The 16,895-nt window shown below is 36.7% G+C and overlaps 2 protein-coding genes and 1 long non-coding RNA gene across 3 annotated transcripts; 2 read left to right on the forward strand and 1 right to left on the reverse strand.

Annotated features, from left to right (window-relative positions):
• The first annotated feature begins 990 nt into the window (after positions 1-990).
• On the forward strand, positions 991-2,397 carry LOC103022045 (transcription factor HES-5-like). The gene is given in 4 exon segments (XM_049462989.1): positions 991-1,179; positions 1,312-1,489; positions 1,492-1,560; positions 1,563-2,397. Coding segments are annotated over 4 exon segments (468 nt in total). The 5' UTR covers positions 991-1,116; the 3' UTR covers positions 1,721-2,397.
• Positions 2,398-8,825: 6,428 nt separating this feature from the next.
• Positions 8,826-10,186, reverse strand: LOC103022347 (transcription factor HES-5). The gene is made up of 2 exons (XM_007246327.4): positions 10,057-10,186; positions 8,826-9,923 (listed from the first exon to the last, which is right to left on the reverse strand). Exons 1-2 carry the CDS (start codon positions 10,117-10,119, stop codon positions 9,504-9,506), a joined length of 483 nt encoding a protein of 160 aa, XP_007246389.3. The 5' UTR covers positions 10,120-10,186; the 3' UTR covers positions 8,826-9,503.
• Positions 10,187-12,408: 2,222 nt separating this feature from the next.
• LOC107197550 (uncharacterized) lies at positions 12,409-14,100 on the forward strand. Its single transcript, XR_001518635.3, has 2 exons — positions 12,409-12,526; positions 13,312-14,100. It is a non-coding gene; the product is annotated as an uncharacterized LOC107197550 (long non-coding RNA).
• Positions 14,101-16,895: the final 2,795 nt, after the last annotated feature.

Raw genomic sequence — 16,895 nt, forward strand, 5'->3', positions numbered from 1 at the left:
ATTCAGGCAGGTCTTGTGGGGTGTTTGCAGTATGCAGTGGTCAGTACCTTCAAAACAAGTAACAGGGTCACGGGTGCCCAAGACTCTTTGATGCCTGTGGTCTAATATCCAAGTAATATAAAGCTGTAAAGTTAGCTTTCTTTGTGGCACATGCTGAACTGACACACTTGTAGGCACTTTGGTGGTATTGATGTTTTGGGCTGAGGTGTGTTTATAGCTACCATTGCCAGTGACTTTTTTTCTAGAGCTATAGGAATGTTTGCAAGAAAGAGAAAGGGGCACAATAAAACCATCAGTCTGATGTTGGGCATCTCCACTGAGTTCTCAGCCATATGCTGAACTGGCTGTAATGAGGCACACTTCTATTGAGCTGTGTGTGTATGAATGGGGAGAGTGTGGGAAAGCTCTGGAGAGAGCAGTCTCACTCCTCTACTGCTCACACACTCCTGTATTTGTCAAGTCTCCATTCAACGACTGCTATTGATGTACACATCTGGTGGCGTGTAGGAATTTATGCTGGAATGTCTTGAGAACGAAGCTCAAAAACTGGGATGTCAAAAGGGTTCACAGTGATGGTTGTGAGAGAAATCAGACATCTGAAGTGTTTATAGTGACTGAAAGCTACAAAACTGAGAATTATTACATGAATTTAATTGTTGGAAAATTGTCTGTGACATCATATTTAGCCCAAAATGTAATATTACAAAGTGTTAAAAAAGGCAGACTACATGTGAGAGTTACATATTGGATATATCTGCACAAACATGTACTGTGAATGTTAATTTAAGACACACCATGCCACCCAGTGCTGATATGTACGTATCTGCTTTCCCACACAGTCCAGACCCCTCAACACACACCCCCTCCACCTGCTGCCCAGAGCTGGGCTGATTGTTTCCTGAGTAACACACACTTCACTGAGCATGTGGCAGCCCTCCGTTCCTTAGTGTCATCCAAGCTCCCCCATTGGCTGCAGACTGTGAGAACCTCCAGCAAAGCCAGGCCTCACACATTCATATGGAGATTGGGGAGTATAAATAGAGGAGGGAGAGAGAGAGAGATCAGCACAGCTCACATCTTCTCCTCCCAGAGAACTCCAACAGAAGACACACAGCCATGGCTCCTACAGTCAGTGCAGCTCTCATCTACTCCAAAGATCATCTTCCACTTTCAAACAAGGTAAATCTTAAATCTACTACAGCAGCATATTACCTATCTCCTATCTTTAACTTCTAGATTGATTTAGTGTGGAAATCAGAAGCAGAAGTTGATCAGTGGAATTAAACATGCATTTCTTTTTTCTCTCTCCAGCTGAGGAAGCCAATAGTGGAGAAGATGCGTAGAGAACGCATCAACAGCAGCATCGAAAAGCTCAAGTCTCTCCTGGGCCGAGAATTCCTAAAGCAGCAGCCTGATTCCAGACAGGAGAAAGCTGACATCCTGGAGATGACGCTTCAATTTCTGAAACAGCAGCAGCAGCCTCACAACGACTCTGCTCCACTGCAGCCAATGAAGGCTACAGCAAGTGTGTGCAGGAGGCCGTCAGCTTCCTGTCTCAGTGTGGAGCTCAGACTCCCAGAGTAGACTGCTGAGCCACTACCTCACAATGCAGCCTACCATGGAGAACAGAACAATTGTCCTGCAGCTCAGCTCTCCAGCCTGCAGCACCAGCAGCAAAGAGAAACCTCCAGCATCTACTGCTCTCTGGAGACCCTGGTAGACCCTGTGGACACTTTACCATTAGGAAACACTCTTTAACATGTCAGTCTAAGATTGACATTTTCTAAGATTTCCTAAATATGTAGGAATTTATTCCTCTTTTCTTTATGTCTCATTCTTACTATGCAAGAAGAGTCTCTTCATCCTTCATGTTTGTTTGAAGGGAGAAATAAAGCCCATAGTGGGTGGATGTTCTCTGCAGTTTGCAGCATGTTTAAATCTGCTTTCAGTCAAAGAAAGCTTTTCCTCTGATCTTCTTTCTCTTACTGTGTAAGAAAAATGCTTTCTGTTTGAAATGGAAACTTTTGATCTGAACTCTTGAGTGTAAAATGTCTGTGACATTCTGTAATCCAGTACTTTCCACTCCTGTGGAGTGAGATCTAGATCAGACTGTAGCTTCTGGACTCTGTGCAGTCTAAACATTTGTAACACAAGTTCTTTGTGATTGCAAACAAATGCATTTTTTTGCATGTATGAGAATATTCATATTCATTCAGCTATGTTAGCTGTGTGCACTTTGTTATGAGTTTATTACAACTTTAAGGCTCAGAACCTGAAATTTTCTGAGTTTATCTCCTTCAGTGAAGGTTATTGATGTTATATATCATTGTATTTGTGAAACCACAAAATCATTATATCCAAACATGTCCTGGAAATAAACTTAAATGAAACAATCAATATGTCTATGAATCATTCTGTTGCTGCTGAATATGATCAAACAATCCAAACACTCACATAAAGGTCAGTTTAGGTTTTGTAACTATAATAGTCCAAGCTAAATTTCCCCTAGGGTACATTAAATCAGTACAGTAGGGAAGATGATCAGTAGTCAAATGATGAGTGGGAGAACAGCTGATTGTTTGGTTTTGAACTGGTGACCAATGAATCAGACTGGAAAATTAAATCTGCATCTCAATAAAAGTTGTTGACACTATAAAGAATCACTTATTTTGCTAAAAATAAAAAACCCTTTCTATAGGGAACAGTTTTAAATCTGTTTAACAATTAACAATTTAGAGATTTCTTAACTGGTTCAAATGTATAACTCTCTGAGGTTTAATATTATAGTTCATTTACATACCTTTACTGTCACAGAAGAAAACCCACACCTTCAAAACAGGTAACTTTATAGGGAAAGGGAAATTGTTTAAAAAAAAAGTATTAATAATATAAACAGTCTTGTGATTTTTCCCATATTTAATCAAAAACAGTAGCATGTGTGAGGATGTTAGCTATCACCTTATGTATTAGTAAAATTTAAATATATCAAGGTTTGTAAAAAAAAAAAAAAAAAAAAAAAAAAAACAGCAACTGTGTTATTGGACTGTTGCCATGTGTGCAAATAAGAGTTCCACATTACCATGAACTGCTCAGCGTGACAGGGTTCTGATATTTTAGTCAGTGCATCTTGTGTGTTTTCTATGCAACTCCTGCACTTTTACGCATCTCATGCGCAATGAAGCATTCGGTGAGCTTTGATGCATCTGGGGTGGATTTCCTGAAAGCTTCATTAACCTGTACTTAAGATTGATCGTTAATTAAAGAGTGTTTCCTAAACCCGTGTGTAACTAAAGTACTAAGTAAACTCGCTCGCAGATTAACGAGTAACCCCACCCAGTCCTTATTCTAAAAGAGCATCTTTAAAGGTCACCTTCCGTCGTTTTTTCTTTCATTTTAAAATGTCTAGTTGTGGTCTCTAGTATGAATGAATGACATGTGAGCCGTTTTTGTAAAAAAAAAAGTGCTCAGGTGTCTCTGTATAGCTCTTTTTTAATGGACTGTTTGAGGGGTGTGTCCAAAATGACCGGATTCCAGCTTTGCTCATGAATATTCATACATGCAAACAGCATGCAAATATCTCTCATCTGATTGGCTAGGAGCACTGCGACGCCCCTCCACCGCTCTGCCGCTCACTGCCTCCCACCTCCTAACTGATGAGCGGTGATGTTGCGTCGCTTCAGCTCCGCCTCTGGGAGTTTCTCGAGCCAAGGTGGGCTGGTCTGTGAGTTTCTGCCTACGTAGGCAGAAAGATAATTCAAAATTCACCCGTTTTTCGGAGGGGGGGAGGGGGGATTTCTTTGCTTAGCTCCTGCAGACAATGGGGGCTGCAAAACAGTTTAATGTGCAGGTGTACACAACCTACTGTATTCCACAAAAAACAAGTAAAATCGGATTTTCGCGGAAGGTGACCTTTAAGGGAATTCTGCTTGCAGTTCAGCACCTTAAACACCAGGGACTGCCAATACTGAGGGAGAAAAATTAGATTAAAATCCCAAGAGTGTACAGAACTGTTCTCAAAGATAATTGTATAAAATATAAAACATAATCTGGTTGGTTAAATTTTTTGTTTATAAAATCATGTGTTTCTGTAAGTAAATAATATATATATATATATATATATATATATATATATATATATATATATATATATATATATATATATTGACTTGTGTGCTTTTAAGCTTTAATGTGTATTTACGCATCCAGTGCGCTTTTACGCATCCGTGCGCTTTTACCAATCCAATATGCTTTTACACGTGTGCTTTTACGCATTCCATGAGCTTTTACGCATTCCATGAGCTTTTACGCACAGTGATCAATACAAGAAAAAGACTGCAACTAAACCATAAACGCTTATTTTGTCACTTTGTGTACTGCAATAGTGTGCTTTTATGTAAGAATATTATGTGAAATTTTTAAACAAATTATTCTAAAGACTTCTGAAATAAGCTTTATTTAACGCCAGTCAGCCCCTATAAACAATGTTGCACTATTGAGGAAATGCTTGAGGTTTAGTGTGCAAGTACTTGAATTAAATGAATGATGTTCACATGAATATGCGCACCTTTTTTCCAGCAAAATGCAGTACTGTGTATCTTTGACAAAAACACGAGTGATATAGTTTCACAAGTTGTTACCACAAGTAATATATATTTCCCGTATAATATATATGTTCAGTATTGAAGTTATTTGACAGAGTTAATTTTTTTAGTGTTAACCCAAATGTGCAGCATCCGTTATTTGCATAATGGGTGTGTTTTAAAATCAATTTAAAATCATCGTTTCCTCAATTTAAAAGCATTGTTCCCTCAATTTAAAAAACATTGTTCCCAAAATGTTAAAATCATTGTACCCTCAATTTAAAATCATTGTTCCCTCAATTTAAAAAACATTGTTCCCAAAATTTAAAAATCAATGTACCCTCAATTTAAAATCATTGTTTCCTCAATTTAAAAATTATTGTTCCCACAGTTTAAAAATCAATGTTCCCTCATTTTTAAAAATCATTGTTCCCTCAATATAAAATAATTGTTCCCTCAATTTAAAAATTATTGTTCCCACAGTTTAAAAGTCATTGGTCCCTCAATTTAAAATTATTGTTTCCTGGGTTTAACACATTATTTCTTTAATTTAAAAATCATGTTAAAATGTTATTGTAATTAGTAATTGTGCTTTTTTTGTTGTCATTTTCTCCAAATATTCCAGGGTTTTAAAATATGAAAGTGTTTTTTCAATAATATTAGATTATTAACACATATCTTACATTCATTGTTAAGGAGATTATGTTAAAATTTACTCTTGCTAAGAGAACTGTCTGTATACTCTAAATGGAATAATTATTTTAATCCCACAACAGTTCAGATTTAATTTTAACTGTGGAGAAAATAGTTACTTATATTAATAAAAGAGAGTTAATGATACTAACTCAGGGAGTTTATTCTAAAAACCAGAATTTGTGCATCCTCTCCTCCCCTATATCTATCACTTCCTCTTCTATGCTCTCCTCCTCCTTATCTCCTTCTTCCTCTCCCTTAATCAGCTCTCCTTTATCCTCATTATCTCCTTCTTCTTCTCCCCTCATCATCTCTCCTATTTTCTCCTCCTCTTTATCTCCTTTTTCATCTCCTCTTTTCATCTCTATCCTCTCCTCTTCATCTTCTTCCTTCGGAATCCAGCAGGATCGCAGGTAAAAAGATCCAGCGACTGCAGCTGTAAATCCGGCACCGCAGAACAGAGGTATTAAAGAAGCCATTCCTTGCAGGAAGCTAATTTTTACCCGATGAACGATTGAAGTCTACCGTTCTTTCTTCCCCTTTTATAACGTCACTGGCGTCATAACGTCAGTGACGTCATCACTGATACGTGCTCTTACCTAGCTGTCACTTGTGCTCCATTAAGCAGCCCTGGCAACGCCGCGTACCATGTGACGTCACTGACAGTTGTGACATTACTATGACACCATGTAGCTAAGCAGTTGCTAGGTGGTTGCTAAGGTGTTGCTAGGTGGTTGCTAAGGCGTTGCTGTGGTGGTTGCTATGATGTTGCTTAGCAGTTGCTAGGTGGTTACAAAGGCATTGTATCCATGCTAGCAACTGCTTAGCAACATCATAGAAACCACCACGGATACCATAGCAATGCTTTAGCAACCACCTAGCAACACCTTAGCAAGTTGCTAGGTGGTTGCTAAGGCATTGCTATGGTATCCGTGGTGGTTTCTATGATGTTGCTAAGCAGTTGCTACGTGGTTGACAAGGTGTTGCTAGCAATGCACAACCATAATAATAACAGGACTAAATTTATTTGCAAAACATAAAACCAATCAGACCGTTTGTTTTCCCTCATAACTTCATTTAATTATAAATATGATGGCGAGTTGAGTGCACTTTAAATGTAGATCGAGATCTGTATCTTTTTATCGGCGCATCTTGTGTATTTTTTTAACTTTTTGTGCACTTTTACGGTTCTCCTGCGCTTTTATGCATACAGTGCACATTCACGCATTCCGTTTTTACACGCATTTAGTGCGGTTTTACGCATGAAAAAACTGTAAGAGCTTATTTTAACATAAATACCTGCATGCTGCCTAAGTTCTAATATTCATCACCTCTTTTTTCAGTACAAAAAAAAGAAAGAAAAATTAAAACTGAAGAGAGAGAAAGAACATAAAATATATTTTTGGACATTCCCCACAGAACCAGATCTCCTTCTTTTCCTCCTCTCATCTTCTCTCCTATCCCCTCCTCCTATATCCTTCTTCCTCTCCTCTCATCTTCTCTTCTATGCTCTCCTCTTTATCTATTTCTTCCTCTCCTCTTATTATCTCTATCCTCTCCGCTTGATCTTCTTCTTCCTTCGGAATCCAAACGCAGAATCGGCGGAGGTAATAAGATCCAGCGACTGCAGCGGTAAATCCGGCCCCGCACAGCAGAGGCAGTAAAGAAGCTATTTCTCGCACGAAGCTCATTTTTAGCCGCTAGATCGGAGCACAAGCGCACGCTAGGAACGTTCGATGAACGACTGAAGTCTACAGTTCTTTCTCCTCCTTTTACACTGTTAGTGACGTCACAATGTACACGGCGTTGCCAGGGCTGCTACCTGGAACACAAGTGTCGCTAGGTAGGAGCACGTATCAGTGTCAGTGTCAATGACGTTCGGCGTTGCCAGGGCAACAAACAACAAACAAATAAAAAAACATTCCAGATAGAGTAGGGACATTGATCTCTGAGTGACATTTACATAATAATAACAGGAATACATTTATTTACAAAACATAAAACCAATCAGACCATTTGTTTTCCCTCATAACTTCAAATTATTACAGATATGATGGCGAGATGAGTGCACTTTAAATGTAGATCGAGATCTGTATCTTTTCATCGGCGCATCTTGTGTATGTTTAACATTTTGGGCAGTTTTACGGTTCCATTGCGCTTTTATGCGTACAGTGCACATTTACGCATCCCGTGCGCTTTGATGCATCTGATGCGCTTTTACTCGTCTCCTGCGCATTTACGCATCTCGTGTGGTTTTACACATCTTGTGCATAGTGCACATGTACGCATCCCATGCACTTTTACACATCTCGTATGCGCATCTCGTGCGCTTTTACGCATGGTGCTCGAAACAAGAAAGCTGTACATACATCCCTAAACGCTCATTTTGTACCGGGATAATGTGGTTCTATATGAGAGTGTGCTATCTAAGCTCCCATAAACTCATTGATGCATCATTTTATCTTTGCCTGTGAATGAAAGAATAAATATAATATAATCTATATGATTTTAATAAATATAATTGAATTTTGCTTTCGTTCTATTGACTCTTCATAAACAGACAAGGAAAAATTTGTCCTGAATGAAATCTTTACTAAATGTCCCTGAAATCAAGCCCAGAATTAAGAATTATTTTAACATGCAGTTATGTAATTAGGCTTGGAGCACTGGTGGGTGTCTTCTGAATATACAGAAAGGTTCCCCTTAATTTTTTATGGTGTTTAGAGTACACTTAGTCTGTTCAGACACATTTTATCACTGAACTGTTGTATAAAGAAATGTATGATGTTTGATGAAATGATTCCTGATTCCGGAGCACTGGTCTGTCAACGACTTTAGTTATGTGCGCTCTCTGGAAGAAAGTGACAGAAGTCAGAGTCATGATTTTTCTTTTTCTGTTTTCTCCTACTTTTTTAACCTCCTGGTTTTTATTTTTATTCAGTTTGATGGCTATACTGAAACATGTCATCAGAAGGGATTTTAACTTTTACAATAAACATTGTTATAAACAGCTTTTCTTGTAAATGTATTTATGTGCTATGCTCAATTTGATCTTTGAATTAGATTTTTCTCACAAATAATTGTTTTACTGCTTTATTCTTTTTTCATTATTTTACACCCTTGAGCATGTTGTTTGTTTAACAAATGCTTCAACTATAATAATCAAAACATCTAAAAAGGTCATATTCAGCAGGAAAAGAAATAGAGAACATATTAAAATCATGCAGCAAATTACTCCTGGATGTGTTTTTTAGATGCTGTTCTTTGTGACCAGAGCTACTAACCACTGGCCTGTAGGAGCACAGAAGGGGAACAATGTGTTCTTTAATCATCAAAAAGGACCAACCAATTAGCTGTTCTCTCATCATGTAAGTCCTGATCATGTGCCCTACTGCACTGATTTATTGCCCCCTGGGCAAATTTAGCTTGGGCTATTATATCTATTAAACCTAAAAGTGAGTGTGTGGATTGTTTGACAAATGCTTCAATTATAATAAACAAAACATCTAAAATGATCATATTCAGCAGGAACAGAAATATATAGACAACATATTGATTGTTTCATTTGAGTTTATTTTCAGGACATTTTTGGATATAATGATTTTGTGGTTTCACAAATACCATGATATATAACATCAATACACTTCACTGAAGGAGATAAACTCAGAAAATTTCAGGTTCTGAGTCTTAAAGTTGTAATAAACTCATAACAAAGTGCAGACAGCTAACATAACTGAATGAATAATGTTCTCATACATGCAAAAACATGCATTTGTTTGATCAAAATCACAAAGAACTTGTGTTACAAATGTTTAGACTGCACAGAGTCCAAAAGCTACAGTCTGATCTAGATCTCACTCCACAGGAGTGGAAAGTACTGGATTACAGAATGTCACAGACATTTTACACTCAAGAGTTCAGATCAAAAGTTTCCATTTCAAACAGAAAACATTTTTCTTACATAGTAAGAGAAAGAAGATCAGAGGAAAAGCTTTCTTTGACTGAAAGCAGATTTAAAACAAGCTGCAAACTGCAGAGAACATCCACCCACTATGGGCTTTTTTCTCCCTTCAAACAAACATGAAGGATGAAGAGACTCTTCTTGCATAGTAAGAATGAGACATAAAGAAAAGAGGAATAAATTCCTACATATTTAGGAAATCTTAGTGAATGTCAATCTTAGACTGACATGTTAAAGAGTGTTTCCTAATGGTAAAGTGTCCACAGGGTCTACCAGGGTCTCCAGAGAGCAGTAGATGCTGGAGGTTTCTCTTTGCTGCTGGTGCTGCAGGCTGGAGAGCTGAGCTGCAGGACACTTGTTCTGTTCTCCATGGAAGGCTGCATGGTGAGGAAGTGGCTCAGCAGTCTTCCCTGGGACGGAGTCTGAGCTCCACACTGAGACATGAAGCTGACGGCCTCCTGCACGCACTTGCTGTAGCCTTCTTTGGCTGCAGTGGAGCAGACAGAGTCGTTGTGGGGCTGCTGCTGCTGCTGTTTCAGAAATTGAAGTGTCATCTCCAGGATGTCAGCTTTCTCCTGTCTGGAATCAGGCTGCTGCTTTAGGAATTCTCGGCCCAGGAGAGACTTGAGCTTTTCGATGCTGCTGTTGATGCGTTCTCTACGCATCTTCTCCACTATTGGCTTCCTCAGCTGGAGAGAGAAAAAAGAAATGCATGTTTAATTCCACTGATCAACTTTTGCTTCTAATTTCCACACTTAATCAATCTAGAAATGAAAGATAGGAATATAGGAGATGTGCTGCTGTAGTAGATTTTAGATTTACCTTGTTTGAAAGTGGAAGATGATCTTTGGAGTAGATGAGAGCTGCACTGACTGTAGGAGCCATGGCTGTGTGTCTTCTGTAGGAGTTCTCTGAGTGGAGAAGATGTGAGCTGTGCTGATCTCTCTCTCTGTCTCCCTCCTCTATTTATACTCCCCAATCTCCATATGAATGTGTGAGGCCTGGCTTTGCTGGAGGTTCTCACAGTCTGCAGCCAATGGGGGAGCTCGGATGACACTAAAGAACGGAGGGCTGCCACATGCTCAGTGAAGTGTGTGTTTCTCAGGAAACAATCAGCCCAGCTCTGGGTAGCAGGTGGAGGGTGGTTTTAAAGAGTTGCATTGTGTTTTGTAGGTGTGGGAAAGCAGTGACCTCGTAGTGTGGTCTCGATCTTTTTTTCTCTCAGCAATTTCACTTAGTGATATAAATACTAAATATTAGATTCTTCTATAGATTATTCTATATATAGAACAATCTAAAGCCTAAAACATATTCTGGTTTGTTCACTAAAATAACTCAACATGTGTGTAGAGCTTTAACATCTTCAATATTAAGTTTACAATGTAAAAAAGTTAAAAAAGCGCATTAAATGGGAAGGTCTGTCCAAAAGTTTGACTATTTTTTATATTTTATATACAATTATAGTAATTTATCATAGCATTTAAACAGTTCCTTTTTTATTATTTTATTCTACTCTTAAAACTGATACAGGTTCAGGGATTAAGCCTAGTTGTAGAATGTATTTTTTTTTTTTTACTTTTAATGGAAAATCTTAATTTAAAATGTTGTGTAGTTTAAGACTAGGTTTAATCCTTGTCTGCAAAACTACGCAGCAGACCTTATCTGTGCAAGTCTAACCATCTTGTGGCAAATCCAAAACTGTAAACTGTGACTAGCTCTTCTCCTTTCAACTTCTAAAGGTCAGAGTTACACACCTTTGCCACCTCAGTATGTTCACACTGTCCACTTTGGTCAGTTAAGAAGCCCTTTGGCCGCGTGCGGACACACACACACAGCTGGCTGGCCTGCTGTATAGGCCTCATTCAGGCGGTTGTGTTTCAGCAGGGAGAACGTGGGAGCGACTCTGCAGTACGGCTTCCCACACTTCTGGATTAATGACATTGAGCCTGAGCACAAAAGAAGTGTGGCCCTCTGCACAAAGCCAGAGTGACCAGCCCACCCCCATCAAAACTCGCAGGCCAGCCATCTGGATGGGGTTGTTCAGTTACTTCCCATAGACTGAATACACTGCCCAGCTTCATGTGTGGGAATAAGATATTGACTAACATCAATAATCAATAAGCAATAGCATATAATAAAACTAGCTTTTTTATTTTGTAATGCAGTATTATTTTGGTAATGCAATGAGATTGGTTTATTTACAAAATGTTTTAACTTTTATGTTAAAAGTAAGCTAAAAACGTAAGTATAAGGGACTTAAAAAGGTTGATTTCAAATATCTTGCCAAGATTTCATTGAAAACCCACCACCTATCTAAGCCCTTTATTATAAGTACCTTAAGAATGCACCAATAAATAAATAGATAAACATATATAAAAATAAATACCTAAATTGGAGCTTTACAACTTTGGAAATACTGAAATTGCAATAGTTCTTTGTTAACTGCATTATAAATCATGACATAAAAAAAACCTTAATACTAAAAAAGTCATAATACTAATAATGCACATTATGTATACAAGAATAGAAAAAAATAAAGATATTTTGCAGACATAATCTGCCACTGGTAGAAAAACAGTGTAAAAATTCCTTGTCCATCAATCAGTAAAAAATATCAGTTAAAATTAAAGGGCTAATATAACTATAGATAAATAATGTAGCCTTATAAACTAAAAATTATTTGGTAAGATGAATTAATAAAATATTTTTAGTAAATGTTCTGTTGAATATTTCACTTAAATAAAATAAAGATACAAAGAAATAAGCAAATAAATATATGATGCTCCTGTTTTTTTCATACTTGCCAGCAATCTTACCCATTACTCTACTTTTATCGTACTTGTTATTATAAAATAAATAAGGTATACACATGGTAGCTTAGCTTGTAGCTTTAAAGCGCTTGGGCAGATGTTTGACTGCACTTTCCCACAGCATTTCACAGGCAGAAGACAACATGAATTGCATCTGTGTTGATTCTCAGCCCTCAAAGCCGCCTTCTTAACAATGACTCTGTGACTTGATTGACAGGGGTTATGAAAAGTTCTCCCTCCCACCTGCTTGTGTAGTTCTCAGTTATTGTTCCTCAATTATTCCAACAATTCACTCTTGCATCGTTGTCTTGTTGAAGAACTCGGATTGGTTAAGAAGCTGTGAGAACTTGCATCTCATTACATGTAGATAGATGGTGTGTGTATAAATGCTGGATCAGGAGTAGATCAGATCAGATACGCCGCTCTTCCTTACAGCACCCTGACAACACTCAACTAAACACCATGAGAGATCTACAGACAAGGTATGCTTGAAATTTGGAGTATTTGGATTTATTTTGTTTATTTTATGATTTTCCTTTGATGCTAAATATAATAACATAAATCAGTATTAAAGTTGGTGAGGTTAAGAGATGTAATCCTGACACAGACCTTTAAATGGTTCTATGAATGATGCCATAGCAGAATCAAATTTGTAATATAGATGTGAGTCACTGGGCCTGTGCTACAATAACATATTTTATTGGAAAGTATATTGGCCTAGAAATAATTGCGTATTGCGTATAATAAGTGCTATTATTGTATTTGTAAGAACATTTTTATTACAATTATTTAATGATAATATAATAGCAAAATATTGCATTTACACACAGATTTAAATTATGAAAAACATTATATATTGATAATGATTAATATATTGAAACTGAAACATAAGCATTTTAAATATCTTATACAATTTTTTTATAAAAAATTTTAACAATGCCGACATACCAGCTTCTTTAATAGGCTCTTTTTGCTAATTAAAACATAATGAGCAATACTGAGTTCAGCAAAAATCTATCCATTCCTTGTGCGATAAGTTGTTAAAACGCTATTACTGTGACAGATCTGTGTGCGAGGCTTTAAATCAAGTGAAAAAGGTTCTTTATAATCACTCATGTCTATTACAAACAATGTTCTCTTTATAAACTCAGTAGTTGTGGTTCTACTATGGTGGCATCCCCCAAAGAACCATTTAAGGCCCCATTATTTTGAAAGAGTGTAATCCAGCATAACAAGGCCCTCACACTGGTCCTCTCTTTTTTCTCAGATGCAAGCTCCTGAGCTTGGAGAGGAAATGCACTGATGGTGTGGAACGCATTAAGACTGCTCTGGAGATCCAGCTGCACAGTGGCATCTCTCACACAGACATCTGGGAGAAGACGGTCTCGTTCTTCGCCCCAAAAAAGGCGCCAATCTTCCACGACGGTTACTCCAAGTACTCCAGAGAAACCCTGCGCTTCTTCCCAGCCTCGGCTGAAGATGTGGCCCCTCTGTGTTTTCAGCAGTAATTTACCTTCAAAACACAGAACTGAAATGAAACAGAAATGAAAACCAGTCTCGAGATGGATAAACATCACTCAGCACTGATCCTGGAATACTTGAAATTTGAACTCTTTTTTTTTTTGTGAATTTATTTTGATTATTATTTTTTGTTACTCTGAAGTATCAGAGTTTGTAGCTTAACTGCATGTGAGAAGTCTTTTGTAAAGACAGATTTTGTTTTAATGTTGTAATGAACGCAGCCCTGCATGGGTTTAATTTTGTCCACAGATGGACACTGGAAATGCTAATGTTCCTTAGCAGAACATAACTTAAGTGTACTATGAAGTGAAATGTCTGTTTAACAGATACGTGTAATATGTAAATGTTGAGCAGAGGATCTGAATTAAAGCCACATTCCTTTGTACAAAGGAACCATTAGTATGCGGTAATGCAAAAAAAAAGTCTATGTGTTAGAATTTTATATTATTTAATACATATTTGCAATGATGTATTACTTAATATGTATTTTTGAATATTTGTACTGAATGATTTTTGTAATAAAACCAGAAAATAATTTCTTGTGTGAACAGCATTTTTATATACATATTTCCTTTTGTTTCTTATGAAGACTTAAATTTCTGATTATTTTTTATTTTTTTCATTATAACAGTGACTATGCTTTTTTGCTTTCTTAATCTTGATCTTAAACAAGATCTGTTTAGAACTTATGCAAAAAAAACATGTATTTAATACTTATTTAATTATTATGTTTCTGGCATTATTCTATTAAGAATAACCTTAACACTTTTAATGTAAAATTTATTTTATTTTGTTTTATTTTAATGCTATTTTAAAGAGTTTATGTAGATTTTATAGGCTGGAAATCTCATCTGGTTCCAATAACAGAATTGAATGTACTCTTATGGTCATCATTTAAAGCAGGTGTTTAGAAAATATAAAAAAAATAAACTCTACAATGCCGTTATTGTTTCCTTAATTACATTTAAAACATTGTTTTAATGAGCCAAATAACTGAAACATTTTGCTTACAAAAAGAAAGAGTTCAGTGTTTCTCGGCCCTGGTGCTAGAGGCCCATTGTCCTGATTTAACACACAATTTAACCTCATAATGAGAGATTAATTAAGTGAGTAGTTGGATTAGGGGTGTTCGGAGAACCGCAGAGTACGGCAGTGTGCAGCGACTGAGAAACACTGGATCAAATCACAGCATTAAAATCAGTTAAACAAAAGGATTGATCTGTATCTCCACCTAGAGGCCATAACTAAACAACACAGTATCTGAATGGCGGTGTACACAGCGCCACCTGCCGGCACTGTAATTATTTCAGCTCATAATCAATTTTTGTAGAAATTAAAACATTGATATGAAAAGCAACATCAAATATATTATAGACAGAAATTACATATTTAGTATGTACAGTTTCCATTCTAAGTAGTTCTTATTAGAAGTTATTATTAATAACAACACTATTTTTACTATTGCATGCAAAACTACTTACTCAGCATAGCTGTAATGCTTTATTGTGTGCAATATTCAATTTACTATGTGTACCGTGATCTCTTCATCACCATTTGTGCAATATGTTTAACGTGCAATATTTTTTCTCAGCTTTTCACCTACTATTTATTTGCTATTTTTTCACTATTAGTCCTTGTGTAATAATACTGGCCACAACCTACAATAATCATCTCCCCTGTCCTTATTTTAGCTGCACTATATGTATATATTTTTCCTTTACTATATTTTTTGTATGTGTAATCTGTAACAGTACTGAAATCTTTTGTATATATAGATTTATTATCATTTGTTTATATATTTTCCTGAACCGTTTCTCTGTCATCTGTGCTGCTGTAAACATTGCAAATTTCCCCATTGTGGGATTAATAAAGTATTAACGTATCTTATCGTATCTTAGAACCTTGTCTTAGTTCTTTCCTGCTTTAACAAAAAAACACTTAAACTCAATAATGCACTGCTTTTGAGCTGATTGGTTGGATCAGGTGTGTTGGGAGCAGCGAAATCACTGTTCAGTGGGTTTTATTTTTTTATTTATGCTTAATTAATTTAATTCAATTTTATTGATATTGCACTTTTACAACAAAGGTTGTCACAAAGCAGCTTTACAGAGATACAGGTCCGAGCCACCTATGAGTAAGCAGCACCATGCTGATAGTGGCAATGCAGAGGGTAGTGGCAACTCCTTCAAACTAAAAGGAAGAAACCTTGAGAGGAACCAAGACTCAGTAAGAGGAACCCATGTCATGTTTATATCTACCTCATGCTGAATATACGCATATGTTATACTGTATATCAGAGTACTGTGGAGTCTTCATACTCTCTACTCACATTACAGTCATGGCACCCATCTGTCTTAACCATGAGGGAATTCCAAGCTAATACATTTCTTACAGCTGGGTTTCAGTAGGCTGCACATACCCTGAGGTGAGAGAGAGAGAACACCTCCTGGTTTCATCATCTGCTACAAAGGAGCCACAGTTTCTGTAGGAGACGCAGAAAACAGTTTCAGTAGAAGAATTATGGCGAGGACAAAAAAGAGGCAAACAGGAGACACAGTGCCCTAAGTCTCATAGGGAGAAATTTGATTGTGAGCCTATTATTTAATTATTTTTTTATTATTATTTTGTTAATTTAAAAAATAATAATGTGTCACAATAAATGCCAATGGAAGGGTGGAATAAAATAGAGAACTGTCTATTTCAGGGTTTCTCTATATAACATAACATAACAATCTTAATCTTGATCAGGGTTGGAGACCATAATATTAAACATTTTACATAGCTCTGGAAAACTAAGAGACTATTTAAAAATGATGAGTGTCTTTGATTTTACCAAATTGAAAACCTCTGGATTATTACAAGCCATCAAACCAAGCTGAACTGCTTGAACTTTTGCACCAGTAGTGAGACAAAGTTATCCAAAAACAGACTGGTGGAGAAGAACATGCCAAGATGCACGAAAACTGTGATTAAAAACTAGGGTTATTCCACCATTCATTAATATGAATGTGTTTTCTTTGCATTATTTGAGGTCTGAAAGCTCTGCATCTTTTTTGTTGTTTCAGCCATTTCTCATTTCTTGCAAATTAATGCTGTAAATGACAATTTTTTATTTGGAATTTGGGAGAAATGTTGTCCGTAGTTTATAGAAGAAAACAAAAATGTTCATTTTACTCAAACATATACCTATAAATAGCAAAATCAGAGAAACTGATTCAGAAACTGAAGTGGTCTCTTATATTTGTTTTTGTCATAGCTGTATATGCCAGTGTCAGTCTGAGGGTGTCTGTCTCTTCCAGAGATTGTTAGAGCTGTCAACGTTAAAGCGTT

Source organism: Astyanax mexicanus, chromosome 13, assembly GCF_023375975.1.
Source record: "Astyanax mexicanus isolate ESR-SI-001 chromosome 13, AstMex3_surface, whole genome shotgun sequence".
Taxonomy (NCBI): domain Eukaryota; kingdom Metazoa; phylum Chordata; class Actinopteri; order Characiformes; family Acestrorhamphidae; genus Astyanax; species Astyanax mexicanus.